The sequence below is a fragment of the Oreochromis aureus genome, linkage group 12, assembly GCF_013358895.1.
Source record: "Oreochromis aureus strain Israel breed Guangdong linkage group 12, ZZ_aureus, whole genome shotgun sequence".
NCBI classification, from domain to species: Eukaryota; Metazoa; Chordata; class Actinopteri; order Cichliformes; family Cichlidae; genus Oreochromis; species Oreochromis aureus.
The window spans coordinates 11525418-11541843 of record NC_052953.1 but is presented as its reverse complement, the minus strand read 5'-3'; the positions used below and the strand labels follow the sequence as shown (position 1 = coordinate 11541843).

At 41.1% G+C, this 16426-nt stretch overlaps 1 protein-coding gene across 4 annotated transcripts in view; it reads right to left on the bottom strand.

The window, feature by feature from the left end:
• slc20a2 (solute carrier family 20 member 2) overlaps positions 1-16426 on the bottom strand; it is a 40222-nt gene that overhangs the window by 9656 nt on the left and 14140 nt on the right. For all 4 annotated transcript variants that reach the window (XM_031728046.2, XM_031728049.2, XM_031728047.2 and 1 more), the window contains exons 2-7: positions 6765-7353; positions 3128-3268; positions 2499-2584; positions 1692-1788; positions 1387-1506; positions 7-240 (exon numbers count right to left, since the gene is read on the bottom strand). In XM_031728046.2, coding sequence (XP_031583906.1) covers positions 7-240; positions 1387-1506; positions 1692-1788; positions 2499-2584; positions 3128-3268; positions 6765-7053 — 967 coding nt within the window. In that variant the 5' untranslated portion in view covers positions 7054-7353. The remainder of the gene's footprint in view (positions 1-6; positions 241-1386; positions 1507-1691; positions 1789-2498; positions 2585-3127; positions 3269-6764; positions 7354-16426) is intronic.

The window sequence follows — 16426 nt, the reverse complement described above, 5'->3', positions numbered from 1 at the left end:
TTGTACCATACACCCTGCCGTTTGGCAGGATAGTGCCTCCATTCGCCAGGTTGGTGAGCTCACTGCTGGATTCGCGGGTGCCCCGGTCACTGCTGCCACCCGTGAGTGGCATCACAGCCTCATCTGTGCCCTTCGCCCCTGGTAACTCTTTGAAGACGGGGCTCTCCTCCTCCTCTTCAGGGATCTTGTCCAGGCTCTCATCAGAAATCCTCGACAGAGCCTGCTCTTTCTTTAAACGACCTGGAGGAGATCAAGCAGCAGTTGAAAGAGCACCGAGTTAGGAAGTTTTTGCAGGTTGCTTTAAACCCATCATGAAAGGAATGCCACAAGTGTATTGTGGCAGCCTTTTATTATTAAAGGATTTCAAGAAAACCAATCTGGATGGCGGCCAGTTAGGCAAGCAAAACAGTAGTTAGACAAAAAAAAGGGAAAAAAAAAAAAGATTAGAATTTATTTGTAACTTTTCACGGTTAAAAACAAAAAGCTGTTATTTCTGCTTTCAGGTTCAGAAGACAAAACTTCTGAAAAGAAACAGATGATCTAAATGAATCCCAGTGCCTACCCGATTCTTTGAATACCCTAGTACAGAAAAAAAAAAACCAATCGGAGTTATAACTTGTTTTATTTAAATGGATGTAGTAATATCCAGATAAATAATTTTACCTGTAATCCTCACAGGCATTAGTGGGTTCATGACACGGTCACACAAACCATGGGTCAATGGAAAAAAACATTTATTTTTTTGGCCTAAACATAGATATTATTTTTCATGGCCTATAAATACCACTCGGCTTCTTATTAACTTTTATTTATATTTCTTTATAGTGCAAAGCATTTCTGGCATCGATCAGATTTTTGGATTAAGTGTTTGAGCTCTTACACAAAGAACCTTTTATTTATCCAGCACAAAGTTAAAATAAACAGAGCTGTGCCTTGTCTTTATCCACCACTGTCTACTTTTTCCAATGTTTTAATTTTCTGTGTCATGAGTTTTACAGCACTGCCTGCTTTGCTGTGGGCTGGTTTTCCCATTAGGGAAACAATTCCCAGCTCTGATCCTGAAAGCTTTCTACACTGCAGGCCATGATCTTAGACTCTTTCATCTGACCAAGTAACTATACGCCCAAAAATCTAAGTGGAGCACTGAAGAGTTCACAGGGATTTTTTGGGTGGCTTTAGTGCCTCTGGCAGAGGCCAACAAGAAAACACATGCCCTGGCTTCCGTTGTTTGGTGTCAGAGCGTTTTCACATGGTGTGAGAGAGACAGACTGGACACATACACACACATTTGTATGGATATCCTTGTGAGGACATTCGTTTACATAAAACCAAATGCCTAAACACAACACTTACCCTAACCCTAAACCAAATTTAACAGATACTTACTTGCAATCTTTCTCCTCATCCAGGGACAGACCAATATCCAGACCAGAGCTGCGCAGACCAGCGAGCCAGCTAAAGTGATGAGAAAGATGGCCCACACCGGTAGCGTCTCCAACCCGAGCACTGCAGTTAATGAACACACATTAAAAAAAAAAAAAAAAAAAAAAAAAAAAATCCATGTACTGACATCACACATTCAAGAGGAATTTTGAGCAAACTAACAAGCGCTTCCATCCCTGAGGTGATAATTTGATCATACACTGGTGTCAGGTTAAATAATCAGAGAGATACTGGGAATAAGCACTTACATGGAGCTCCAGTATACATGATGGAGAATGTGTTGATACCAATGGTGGAGGCGTAGAAGAGGGGCAATGCTCGCAATCCGTTTGGAACAGAGTCATCCTGTGAAGTAAAAATGGAAATGCAACAATAATGATAATAAATAATAAAACAAAACATGTACAACACAAGAAAATATGAGCTAAAATGAGAACATGATCATATGCAGTCAGCGATAGGTCATCATCTTCTGCTAGTTTAGCTCAGGTCAATTTAAAGGTGTGGAGTAATACAATTATTCCTTCTTGCACAACCATGGCTTGCTTTTATCAGAAGGTTAATAATTAATATGACTAATCAGGCAGGTAAAATGACACTAAACTAGACAGTGGATTTTACAGAAGTAACAAATCTCAACCCTGCAAACACAAAACTGAAAGATCGAGTATTCTGATGCAAATAGCCTGCAGACGCAAAAATGAATTTGACCCATCTATGCAGTAACACCGGCCCAAACGGCAAATCGTCCCATGACTCACTCATATGTAATCCTGCAGTCGTGACCCTCGGATGATCTGCAACACTTCCTAGTCTGCCAGAGCTTTCCCATTACATAACAAATACGCGGGTGTTGCCATATCAAATGGGTTTTTATCTGTGCTCAAGTTCTTTCAGACAAGTTGGGCATACGCGTGTAAGTCTGTCTCCAGTTTCTTATATTAAAATTACCAGATTGGCAGCTAAGTGCGAGTGCGGAGAGTGCAACGGCTGCAAATGCAAAGGCAGTGTGACAAAACTGAACACAGCATTAGGTGAAAGTGATGTGCGCCTACCTTGTTGAGGATGAAGTGTCTGATGAGCATAAAGAGAAGTCCAGACATGAGTCCAGAGAGCAAGGGGGAGATGAACCAAGACGCCACTGAAGAAGAATGAAAACTGTTAATGAGGAAACGACAGGAGAGCCTTGCCTACTCTCTCTCCAACTAGAAATTCTGTGTTTTAATAGTTTTTTGTTTGTGTTTTTAGCTATCAGTTCTCTTCCTACAATGAATTCTAAGTCATTTCATTTATGTGTTATGCATTAAGTATGAGAATAAATCCCAATAACCAGTTTTCTGGTGACGTGAGAGTTTATTATTCTTTAAAGTATGCATTATTATTGGATGCTGAGCTCGAGGATGCTGTATGATGTATGACAGAGGCTCTTAACAAGGAAGAAATAGGTTTATGTGCCTAAACTAAACTCAATAAAGCACTGGGTATAAAATGAGTCATGTACTTGGAAACACAATCTGAAGATTGTTGTTTACTAAAAACCTAAAAACCTTTCTAAAATCAAACTCCACTGGGCAGATCTCAGAGTGGTTTCTATTCCATCAGGTTTCACTGGAAAATGGGGCAGTTATTATAGGCACGCATGCAGACACACAGACACTACTCTGATACAATCTTCTGCCATTACCAATCTTGACAAGCTGCATCCACTGTACTCCCTTTGTGCCGATGGCTACCATAGAGAAGCCGATGGTGGCGCCAACGATGCAGTGAGTCCCAGAGATGGGGAGCTTGAGGAAGGAGGCGATTAGCTGCCAGACGGCTGACCCTGTGACCAAAACAGAGACAAAAATCTAACGTTTAGCTTAGTTTATTTATTTGTCCGCCTCCGTGCACAAAAACAATCTCTTGGGAAAATTAGCAGTTAATTCCCATCTGCAGTTTGTGTGACATCATGTAACATCTTAAATGAGGGCCTGAGAGTGCCATTTGAAATTCCAAATGACTGCCTTAAGTTTGCAGTGTTTATAGAAGCTGAGACAAAAGTATAATCTGAAAACTACACTAGGCTTTGTTTATCCTCCTTTAACAAAGACTGCTATTCACAAATTGCTCAATGATGTATAGTAATTTCAGTGTTTTTGACATGGAAGATTATATATATTTAAAAAGAGGAATATTTTAAGATCCAGTCATGAGAAAAAGTTTCGCAATAATCACTCAAATGTGTCTTCTAAATTACTACATTCATTAGAGACAAATATTATAACTAAACCAATAACACAGAAAAAGTTCAACTCAGAGAGCAGTTACTCATGGCCCAAGCTGGAAAATCTAAAAGAACATCTGAGCCTAAGACTTTAAAAAGCTCATTAAAATCAGGAAAAACTGGAAGTGTGGGTTTATAGAGGTACCTCTCTCTATAAATAAAGTCATAAAATGTGTGTAGTGAAAAAGCACCTTTTCAAATCACTGAGGAAACAGTGAATTTGAAAATTACAAGAGAACTTTAGGGGCAGCAGATCATGACCTGCAGCTCTGGAGATTTTGGGTGATGTAAGGAGACAATGACCCAAAGCACGCAGAGTGAAACAACAACAACAGAGCTGCTGAAAAAGAAAATTTGTTGCGGAGGCTAAGTCAGAGTCTTAACCTTAATCTAATTGAGATGCTGCGGCATGACCTGAAGGGGGCTGAGGACAGGAATTAAGAGGGGCCAAAACAGTTTTACAGCAGAGGTATTATATGAGGGATGACACAACCTGCCTCCAAAGAGCCAATCAACAACTGAACCAGGAAACTGCACTGACTCATGCACACAGCTGAGGTTCACAGCAGTTTCAGCCGAGTGGTGCTAGGGAATGTGTATGTGTAGAAAAATGTGTACCATTTCTCTTGGCTTACATTTCCATAAATTGAGTTAGCATGGCATCTGTTCAGTGCTCTGATAAGTAGAGCTAGAAACACTCATTGAGTTAGCTGTTAAGTAGTGTTTTGGGGGTACAAAGTACACTTATAAGAGGCAGCCTTTTAAAAGCTTATTTTGGCTGGAGATTTTATACATGTGGTTGTTTTTATTATCCTAGAGAAGCAGATAATAGGACAAATCATTGTCAGCCCTAAATTAGACTTTAAACTCCAGCAAAACACCAAAACCCCCAGCACACAAGAAGCACTGGAGGAAGTTTTAACAATAGGTTAAAACTTCTTTAATTATGCATGAACAATATGCCAGTTAAAACGTTTCTCCAACAGTGACCTGTGGCAGCCAGCCACACCTGAATTTTCATCTCCCCTGTGCATAATGCTGCCCTTTTTAAATCAACATTTGCCAGCAGTCTGTCATCAAAATGGCATTGTCCTAATGGGAGACCCATTGTTTTCTGCTTTTACTGAAATGGTGGTGTGCGAGTCTCCAGTTGATACTCAACAATTCCTCTTTATGTTTCACTTCAAGAGTTTTGTTTTCCTGCGGCTCTTAGGAAATACTTACAACGCTGCAAGGTTAGCTAACATTAGCAAAGCCCCAATAAAGTTTTATCTGAAAATACATTAAAAAAAGTGCCTTTCATGTACAGTAAGAAAGTGAGTGAGGTGCACTGCTTAATAACAGTAATTATGATACATACATGAGGACCAGCTGAGCCCAGGATAATATATATAACTTGTTGTTATTGTTAAATTCAAATTCATTTCTAAGCTTTTTATAAAGGTCTATGTCTGCGTTAAGCTATACAGAGTTTTTAAAGATCAAAAGTGGATTTCGGGAGGATTAGTAGGGCCTAATTTGTGACATGGTAAATACTGAACAATACATATCAAAGTAGTTTATATGAGGTAATAAATAAGACATTGTTGAAGTTTTTTTTAAAAAAAGAGATGTCATTTAGGCTGTTGGAAAGTAATTTTAAAATTTTTCTCCTATTTTACAACTTTACAGGTGATGGGGACAAAAAGACTGAATCATTTCTTCTTTAATATATACCATATATTACTGTAATGTGCAAAGGTTTTAGGCATGTGAGAAAGATTTCTAATGTAAAGAGTTTTTATTTATTATTTTACTAGGAAAAAGCATGTGTTGTTGTAATCCTAGACGGACAAGATGATGTTGACATCAGGAAAACTGCTGTAGGAATACTTGATCGTGTGGCTGAAAATAGATGTTTGGCTCTGCGTGACCCTTCGCTGACATTACTGCCTGGTGGATAAGGATCTAAACTTGTAGCGCCTAAAACACTGGAGTGATGGGGGGAGGGGGGGGGGGGGCACCTTTGGTAACACATTTTTCATCTATGGAGTGGAAGTCGCAGGAGTTTCTCTGGGCTGCAACTATCATCACAACTAATATTAGCAAATGAATCAATTTTTAAAGATTTCTTTTCTTGTTGAAAATTTTCAGAAAAAAAAAAAAAAATCGCAGAGGCAACAAAGTCAAATGTGTCTCTTCCATCGTGGCTCATTCAAAAGCCTTTTAACAGTATTAGAAGACAGAAAAGAAAAACACATTTAAGCATCTTTAATAAAAAGCATTTCAAGATTGTTTTCAGAGCTACTGACAACTATTATTCTTATTTCCAGTCTCATGGTTGTTTCCTGTTTGTTAACAGTTGTTTCGCAGCTATAACATCAAAAAGTCAAACATTTTCTCCACTTATCTTGTTTGTTACAAGTTTTGATGAAGTCTGATGTGATTTGTAAAGGATAAAATAAAATAATGAATCCTAAATTTCATCTATATTCAAGTTTTTTGCGCATTCAAGTTACTTCACATCGGGGCGATCGTGGCTCAAGAGTTGGCTGTTCATCTTGTAATCGGAAGGTTACCGGTTCGAGCCCCGGCTCGGACAGTCTCGGTCGTTGTGTCCTCGGGCAAGACACTTCACCTGTTGCCTACTGGTGGTGGTCAGAGGGCCCGGTGGCGCCAGTGTCCGGCAGCCTCGCCTCTGTCAGTGCACCCCAGGGCGGCTGTGGCTACAATGTAGCTTGCCATCACCGGTGTGTGAATGTGTGGGTGACTGAATGTAGTGTAAAGCGCTTTGGGGTCCTTAGGGACTAGAAAAGCGCTATACAAATACAGGCCATTTACCATTTACTTCATTCAGAGATGCGACAGGTTGCAAATATTACAACAAAAACAATCACTGGATCTATTCAGTATTAGTGCTGTTGTGGCTTTTAAATCAAATTGACTCTGGTGCTTATTCCAACATGACCTAAAACTGTCCATCAGATAAACATAAGGATTTGCATGTCTAAAATGAGGCTTAAGACATTAGCAGCAACTGCATCACTCAGTGAATGTAAGAGCAAATTCAACTTACCAACCATGGCGCTGACCTCGCCTGCCATGAGCACGGGCACCGTGTCATTGTAGAGGCTGACATCTATGATGCCCTTCCGAATCGTCTCTCCCACTTTGGCCCCGAGCAACATTGAACCCAGCGTCTCGAAGATGGATGCCAGGATGCAGGCCTGCTTCAGAGTGACCACGCCGGATCCCACTGCTGTGCCAAATGAATTGGCCACATCATTAGCTCCGACTGAAAATGCCAGGACGAAGGCAATGATGAAGCCAATAACCACCATCCACAGATACGACTCCAGATCCATCTTGATATGATTTCAGGTGAGAAAAATATGCAAAGAAACAAAAATCCTGCTTAAAATATCTACAGAAAAAAGAAGAAGAAGAAGAAAAAAAAAAAGATGAAGTGCTCTGTGCGTTTTTAGCGGAGGACTTGGTAAGCCCACACCTTCTCTTCGTCCCCTGGTTATAAAGAGTCTGAGGGGAGAAGCACAGCCGCTAACTAAGCGTTTGGAGCTCAGTCCAAAGATTGGAGGTTAGTGATGGTGGGAGCAGAGAGCATTCCATAGCTTAGTGTGAGACAGTCGGTCTGCACGTTCTTTCACCTGCCGGAGAAAAGAGAGAGAGGAGAGACAGAAACAGATTAGTGTCATAAGCTATGAATTCTCTTTTTCAACAGCAGCCATCTGACAACACCTCCCTGTGACTTCCTCAGAAAACCAAAAACAAAGAAGTCTGGGTGGGACTAGGAGAGAGGGGAGGGGAGAAGAATACGGGGGGGGGACACACACACACACACACACACATAAATGAAAGATTCGGGATAGATGATGATGAAGCAGAACTGGAACAATGATAGCACTCCAGTGAGGACATCTCAGATATCTACAATAGGAAATCACAGTCTGCACTTCAAAGGTATCAAATCAGATCGTGCAGAGGGTTTGCTGTCAGCACTGACACTATAAAAAGATCACTGTTTCCAGAATGAGACATGAGCAATGCTCCGAACATTAGAAAGGCTAGTATCATTTTATCCCCGCGCACCAGGGCAGCTGACAACCTTTGCCACACATTCAGACAATCTCAGATAGGAGTTTTTAAATTTACTTTATTTTAATGTTTAACCACACAAAAAAAGAAAAATCACACCATCTGTTATTATTCTAATCCGACACAGTGATGCCAACAGTGATAACAGACAGAATTTTTAAGTATTCTATAAAACGTGAACCCATTAAAGCAAAAATGTTAGTCATAAAGTTGCTTCAGTGGCAGCCCCGTAGATGTTTTCATGCCAGATTTACATTATAGTTGGCTTCCAATCTGTGCTCCTTTAGCCTCAGCGTCACTATAATTGTGCTCGCCGGGCGACACTGAAAGGTACACAAGTTTTGTAACCAGCTTTGGAGTACAAGTTCAAACAGAACCAAATGCTCTGGTGCAGTGCAAAAAAGAAAAACGTGGTGCATTTAAGTTAAGACTGCAATGCAGTAACAGCATCTGCGCTGATGTTCTACTGCTGCTCGAGGTGGGAGTAGTTCACAACATTGCACCTTTGCAGGTCAGATGTGAATAACTATAAAATAAAACTATTAAGCCCCTATTTCCTAATTTCTCTCTAAAATAATTTTTAAAAGTATCAATCTGGGGGTGGGGGGTGTTTTCACAGTTAACCTCAAACAGTCTGGAACAGTTTCATTTTTTCTCTCTTCTGGTTTTCTGTAGCTGTAACAGTTTTAATTATGAGCTGTATTTCAATAATTGGATTTGTTGCACTACTAAAGTCATTTCAAAAGAATTTTTGTTTGTGGGTAATCAGGTGCTGATGATGTTTACCTGTTAAAAAGCCGATCGCATCCACTTAAAGCTGGCCTCACCACTGTTCCCAAGGCTTACACACAACACAACAACAACAGCGACATGCTTTAAAATCAGATGATGAGGCCACCTACTATGAAGCCTCCAGCAGTCTTTAAGAGGCCTCTATGCCGCAAATGACTTTGCTTGGGGTTTTTAAGTTTGTATCTTCATGGGGACCAATGACAGCCTACTTTCTTCTATGGTTAAACCTGTTTTTTCGGGGGTTTCTTTAATGGGGAAGCATTAAATGTAAACAGCTCTTGGCATAAACCGACTGCATTCTCCTCGCGTGGGGGGCAAGCGGCTCCTTTCTAAATAGCCTGTGGCCAGTTATGGCTCCTTCCTCCCGACCGAGAACTCCATCTGGAACAGTCGAGGTCACGCACTCTTAGCCTTTATCCTTTGCAGAACCACAACAAACACATAAAAACATGATAATTTGTCTTTTGATCAAGACCTCCTGGAATAGGGATCCATTAGTGACACTAAAAATGATTACGTTGCTGCTGATTTGAAAAATAAGTGGACACATTCCTTGGTTTTCTCACAGTAAAATCACAGAAGTGAAGGTGAGGAGAGCTCAGAGGCTGCCAAATCTCAAACAGAATGAGTAAACAATGATTTGATGATGTACTGACCCCCGAGGTGAAATTCTCTCCAGTGAGAGAAGCACATCTGAGCACAAGTTCAGTGCCTCTTGGCCAAATTTTTATGTATTATTGTAGGGTCTACCTTACAATATAATGAGCCTTGAAGTGACTGTTGCTGTGATTTGGCGCTGTATAAATAAAACTGAATTGAATTGAATTAAAAAGTCAAAGAAACCAAACTCGTGAACTTGTGTCCATCGCCATAACGAACAAAAATTAATAATGAACGATAAAAAAGACAATATAATGTGGGGCACGATTTTATCTCTGATTACTTAATTGCTTCCCGTCTCATATCTGCTGCTTGTAATGATGTCAATTCACAATAAAAGGCAGTTTAATAAAGGCCGCACCAATATGAAAAGCTACCCTAAACTGATTTGTAGCCGAATCTTTATTGATTAAGTTAAAGAATCCATGTGTGGCAGCTTGTTTCACGCCATTGAGTAGCGCTCTCTAAAAATGTTTTCTGCAGTCAATGTATTGACTCTGGCAAAGTCTGAAGGACTAACAAGAGACTGTGTAAATGTTTATTCCGGGGAGCACCATTGCCACAAGAGGACCACATCACACACCACAGTCAAACACGAGCGTCCAGCAACACACAGAACCAGGCAACGCTCAGAAGAGATGTGCGGCCAAACACATCTGCAGCAAAAGCAGACTGAAGGTCCTTTGCCTTAGGGTGACATGGAAGAAAGATAAGAGAGTGATTTGAGCGTGGGTGTGATCTCTAGGTCAGCTGGTCATTATTTTATTGAGGAGGTTCTAAAAAAAGAAACTCAACATGACCGACCCTTAGACTCAAGTTTACATACGGCCACTCCTAGTTGTGTATATAAAATCTAAAAACAACGGCACTTTGTGATGTCCGTGACAACGCCTGTTAAAAATGATCAAAGTACAGCGCATTTCCAGAACAAACACCTCCCTGCTGCTCGCCACGTCTGATTTCTCACCTGTGACATTTGATAGCAGCGAAATCTGCACCGAACTTTGAGAACATGTGAGACGCGGGGCAGGAACGATCACGCTTTCTCACAGATGACCCCACGTCCTTGAACACAACTCAATAATCCTGCCACGACCTGGAGTATGCACTGATTTGTACCCAGCCGTTTAGCAAAGAGATTCAGTTTCATATTCATGTGTGTGATTCAAGCTAAATGGACTGTCTGGCTACATGACCTTCAGAATGAATCTTTACAGTCTTTGCCTGAAAGCAAAATAAAAACAGCTGCACGGTGTGTCATACAACCTGCTATCTTTCCATTTTATTGCCATTTACCAAGAGTAATTCACTTGTAACAATCAATGAATAATTCATGTAAAATATGCGCTCAGTATTAGCAGAATAAAATAGAAGCAAGGACGGAGCTGAACCAGGATGCAAATTGATGCATAGCAAATGTAATTGCAATTGCTTTTTGCTACCTGGATAAGAATGAACTCCGTGATGTTTCTATTTTGCAGGTCGTTGGGATGCAGGGAAGTAACCAGGTGATGAAACAGTAGCATGCAAAATTTAATTTGAAAATTGGCAGCAGAGAGAGGAAATCACATAACTGTTCAAACAACTTAGAAGAAATGTTTGAGATAAGGTGCACACAGGAAGGAGTCTGACCCGCTTTGTTAAGGAAACTAATGCACAGGTGCCATTTTGATAAAAGCACTGAGTCAGTTTAAAACAAACAAACTTGGAAGTCCAGCTCATATTTAAATGATGTGATTTTATCTGCCGAAATGTAGCATCCCATTTCCAACACAGCTCAGGTGAATCATTTACAACCTTTAAAAACTGTGCCGCTGACGCTCTCCAAGGTGCTGATCCTGAGACCACCAGGGATGACTGAGGTGACTTTGATAGACTTTTTAAGAGCAAGAGCAACAGCAATATTCAGGTCACGGTTAATGTGCCTGAGAAATGCTGGAATTATATGGGAAAATTCTGGATACAGCAGCCCTGAATAGTTTCAGATGAGTATGAAGAGTTGATTAACAGACACCATTTCCACAAAGGATGTTGTATCATATGTATAATACCTTCATTTTGTTTGTTTTGTCTGTTGAAATTTTATAGTTTTTTGCATCAAAATGTTTCCAGTTGGTACATGGCCATACTTAAGCCTAGTTTATGGTCACCCACAAACTGTAGCTTCACCCTTTAATTTCACAGAGACAGACAACCACTCACACTCACATTTAAACCTAAGGGCAATTTAGAATTACCAATGAACCTAACTCCACTAAGAACCCACGCAAACACAGAGAAAAACTCCCCACACAAAGACCCTGCCCTGATGGTGGAAACAAACTGAACAGTTAGCTACAGTGCTAACCACTGCAACACTTTCATATGCTTGAAAAATATCTAACTGAAATAAGAAAGACATTGGTACATTTGGAGACATTGCACACCACATCTCATTCTAAACACCACCAGTTCTGCATTTCAATCGTCTGTTTAACCTTTATTTCCAAAATCTGTTTGTAAATTTTGGGCCTTCCTTGTTTGTCCGCTAACAGTTTGAGGTTTTATCTTTGGGAACAATTACGCAGTCGCTCAAAGAGCAAACCAGAGCCTTGCACAGCAACGGTGTGCCAAGAGTACCTAAGAAAGCAAAAACACTAGAAAGTGACTCCGTAAAGCAACCTGCTCTTGAGGATTATTTCTGGCAGACTCATTTTCTTCCTGTGGATGTGGGTTGCCAAACAGTATCCATAATTAGAGCACTGAGACACACAGACACACACGCATGCATACAGAAATGACACAACATGGGCAAACAAGGCTAAAGTGTCTGTGTGATGTTGTCTGTGCAGAAAAAATTAAGCAAAGTAGAAACATTTAAACCTGAAAATGTTTTTTTCTGGAATGTTTTTTTTTAAACCAGTCCAGCAATTACAGAGCAGCGTCATCATTCTTGGGGAGGCTAGATGCCAATTCACTCTCGCTTAGCTGCACTTCTTGGCCTCTATCAATTCTTGACACCTAATCTTACATTTGCAGGTGTACAGTGGGTTTTTATTCCATAGCTGCCATCTGTAGCCGAAACTGTACTCCTTCACATTTCTGATACATTCTTATAAACATATGGATGATAGCTGTTTAATAAAATATTGATTTTTAGACTTTTCATTGACCCCAAAAAATGCAGAGACTGCCAGCTAACCTGTAACACTACTAGAGCGTTTCACCTGTTACAGCATCGGCCCCTAGGCACACGTGTTGTGTGCCATGGACTGTAACACGAAGCCTCTGTGCAAACTACTTCCAGTGATTAGTTTAACTGTTTGTTATCACTGCTGAACAGTGATCATTAATCCGCCTGAGATGCCAATGCACCACAGCTGGTGCAAAACACTGTGTCACGAGCTACAGTCTGCATTGACACGCGGCTCCTCTATCCTCACACTGATTCAGCCCCCTCCCCTTCCTCTCATCCTGTCTAGGCACATGCTGAAAGAAACAGAACTAGAACATACATGCAGTGTCAAGATGATGACTCACAGCAGCATCCTACTAGCCGGCTAATTGTTATACCTGAAGCATACGCAACTGCAGTGCCTCCAAGGACACCGGATGCTCGCATCTACCAGATGGCTCAGTAAGTTAAGAGAAGGAGAGAGATTATGTTTAATACTACAAAACTACGAGAAACAGGAAGCCAAGTACGGAAAGATCAAATCCTTTAAAACAGTGCCACTCACCTTCATGACTCTTCACATCAAGAGGAGATGGGACAGTGGTGGAAATGAATAAACGTCAAAGACAAAATGTATTTTTTGAGGGGAGATAGAGAGGGACGGAGGGAAATGGCAGTATGGAAAAGAAAATAGACTGGGAAATAGAGTGGCGAGTGATTGATCAGAAATAAAATTACGCAGAGAGATGGGAAGAAAACTGATGATGAACGAGGAGAGGGGAAGAGAAGGAGCAGAAGAGGCTTACTGAGGAATCGGCAGGTTGTGGTGGTGTTGCAGGAGAGAGAACGGCGCGAGCTAACCACCAAAAGCGAGGGAGATAAAGAGAGAGAGAGAGAGAACGAGAGAGCGAGCAGCACAGCCAGCTGAGTCTAGACTGCCTCTTAAAGGAATTTATCTGCATTCACAGCACACATCAACCAATGACAAATGTCGTAGAAGAAGAGGTGTACCACTGACTGGTTATCTGAGTGCAGAGAGGATGGACAGACAGGGGGGAGGCGGCCAATGTCTGTGGAGGAGGACAGCCAGCAATGGGGAGAAGAGGAGGTGAACCTGCGTGGATGTGCTTTACAGCCAGGGAAAAGCATTCAGACAGATGAAGGGCATTCAGAGCACTTCCCTCTCCTTCATCACTCTGATCACAAGGCAAGTAGCAGACCGACTCATATAATAACAATAATAATAATAATATTATGCATACATACTAGAAAACGATGCACAGATGAACGCACACTGTCATCTCTAGCTGTTGTTATTGCAGAATAATCAGTATAATGAAATGAACTAAGACAGGAATACTTTTCTTTGTAATACAGAGGCCCATCACACAAGAGCACACAGCATTTCAGCACCATTATTTGGCTGGAGCCCACCCATCACTTTCTCTGCCTTTCTCTCTCTGCCACAATTGTTCCTTTCAAAGACACGCCGAACAGTGCGTCTTTATGTCACTTGACTTCTGCGGGCAGAGATAGGGGCTCTCGTCGACACAATGAAGAGCCCAGGCCAGAGCTGATGTAGGCGACAAAATGCAGAGCCACAGAGTTCGCATCTCTTCAGCAGTTCCTCAACACGTCGCTGATAATTCTACAAGAACAACGGCAAGAACAATCCTATACTTGAGATGACTTTACTGGGAAACAAACTCTAATTGGCTACGACCAGCAAGGTTTTTGTTCTAAACTTATTGGAGATTTGGCTCAACAATAAACTACCTGCTTCATACAGAAGTTTCTCTTTTAACCTTCGCAAAACCTTTTGTGTGGAGTGTTTTTTTTAAAAAAATCATTACTCACATACGCCATTGAAGCCAAGAAGAAGTCAGATGCCTCCACAGCACACTTTGGGTCCTGTTCCCTTCCTCCTCACATACTGTCCAAGGGCTAAAAACACGGTGACCTCATCTATCCAGTTCTGTTCAAAGGTCTGATGTTGTATTTGTTTGAGCCTTCTCTTCTATCGCCTCTCAGTTCATTCTCTCCCTTTCTGTCCCCCAAACTGGCCCTGCCCGCTAAAAGCCAATCTGCGTCAGCTGCACCTGCTGCCTCTGACTCTGTACTTCGCAGCAGGGAGGTACTGTCTCTTAGAACCCAAACACGCACACATACACACACATGCTACAGTCCTATGATCAGTCAGCGTCGATGGGCAGGAGGGGGGTCGCTTAAGAATGACAACAACAGCGCATGTCGCTCTCAGCACCATCTTCAAAAGGTTCACCAGACACACACACACACACACACTTTCATAAATCCTCTCACTCAGTCTATTTATTTTCTCCCCTGCATTGCAGCACTAAGTCAGGTTGTTAAGAAGTGAATAACTCTTCAGATTGCTTCTGATGGAAACACACAGGCAATGTGTCAAAAATTAACGCGAGCATACAGCTAAATAAACAGTCTCCAGTAGAAATTTTTGCTAGATTTACTTTTGAGATCCTGCCATCTCTGCACCATGACTAAAGTCTCAAGATAGACTGCTTAGAAATAAAATCCCCTCTTAACTTTGTTTCTTTCCAAATATAAAAATATGTTCATTTTCTCTTTATTTCAATATTACATAAGACCTGACAGCATGGAGTTCCTATTGTCGTTTCAAATGTAAGTTAAAGATGCATTAATGCAGCTGCGTTGGGCAAAACTGGGTTACAGTAAAGTATTTTGTTGAAAGGGGGACTGCTTTTATCGGGCATTCAACACACTGCAAAGATGACTCATGAATGGATTTTGTGACATTAACACAGCCTTGCCACAAACAACAAAAAGTCAGTAGTAATAAATCCCTCAGAGTTAACCTTTAACCTCAATTGAATGTGGATATCCACTGCAAAATGTACCACAAAAAGATTACTCCAACGATTTAGCACATAGAGCCATTTAAAAAAAAAAAAGGCTTATCAGCATTTAAAAGTGCCATAATTCTTACAGCAGAACCAAAGATTCCCCACACGTTTCTTCAATGTCAAACTTTGGTATTTAGGTTTCCCGCAATGCAACCAGGAACATTTTCTGAACATTGGGCGTGTTATCCTCTAGCTAATGGCGGTAGTCTCAACCCACAAACATCAAGCAGAGATGAGGTGCATGCTAAAGAGGTCTGACAGACCATTTTTTTTAAAAATATGTACGGGGTGACTGGATCACAAGCGGACAGCAGAGACACATCGTCATTTAAACCTGTGCCACTTGTGTTTGGATCTCATTAATGTCAAAGGGTCCAGTGCGCCATTATTACATGCATCTGTCACCAGTGAAGAAACAGATTTTTTTTAGCAAGTGCTAGCACAATGTTTCAAGGACTAATATACATGTATGAGGTGTTTCAGCTGTTGAGAATGACAGAGCAAAGTCATTCACGGGTTGCAAAAAGGGTAGACGACAAGATGAAGGACCACCGAGTCCTTCCTCGTGACATCTTTTCTTCTCATGTCCATGCTGATGATGCATTTGTAGTTTATACACCAGGTAGTCATATGCGACAACTTCAGCAGGTGTTTTGAGATCATGCGCTGAAATGAGTCAGGGTGGTCATTTACACTTATTTAGCACTTTCCACTGTAATCTGATATCCCGAGGTGTATTTTAAAACCAGGTGTAAATAGGAACATACAGTACTGTGCAAAGGTCTTTAGTCACCCTTCATTCCTCTATATTTTGCCAGGAAAATTGGAAACAGGTGCAGTGATTTATTGAAACATCTCCAAACATACGTAGAAATACAGAGCTTCTACAATTCTATCAACCTTGAAAGTTAATATTAAGTATGACTACCATTATCCCTCAACACTGTCTGAACTCTCCAAGGCAGGCTTTCTTAAACTAGTCTTCATTAATAGTTCTCCGGTCTTCTTGAAGGACTTTAAAAGATCCCACAGTGCTTCAATAATGTAGAGGTTCAAACTCTGGTGAGGCCAGTCCATGGCTGTGTTTTTCTATCCAGGTATGCTTTACTGCATTGG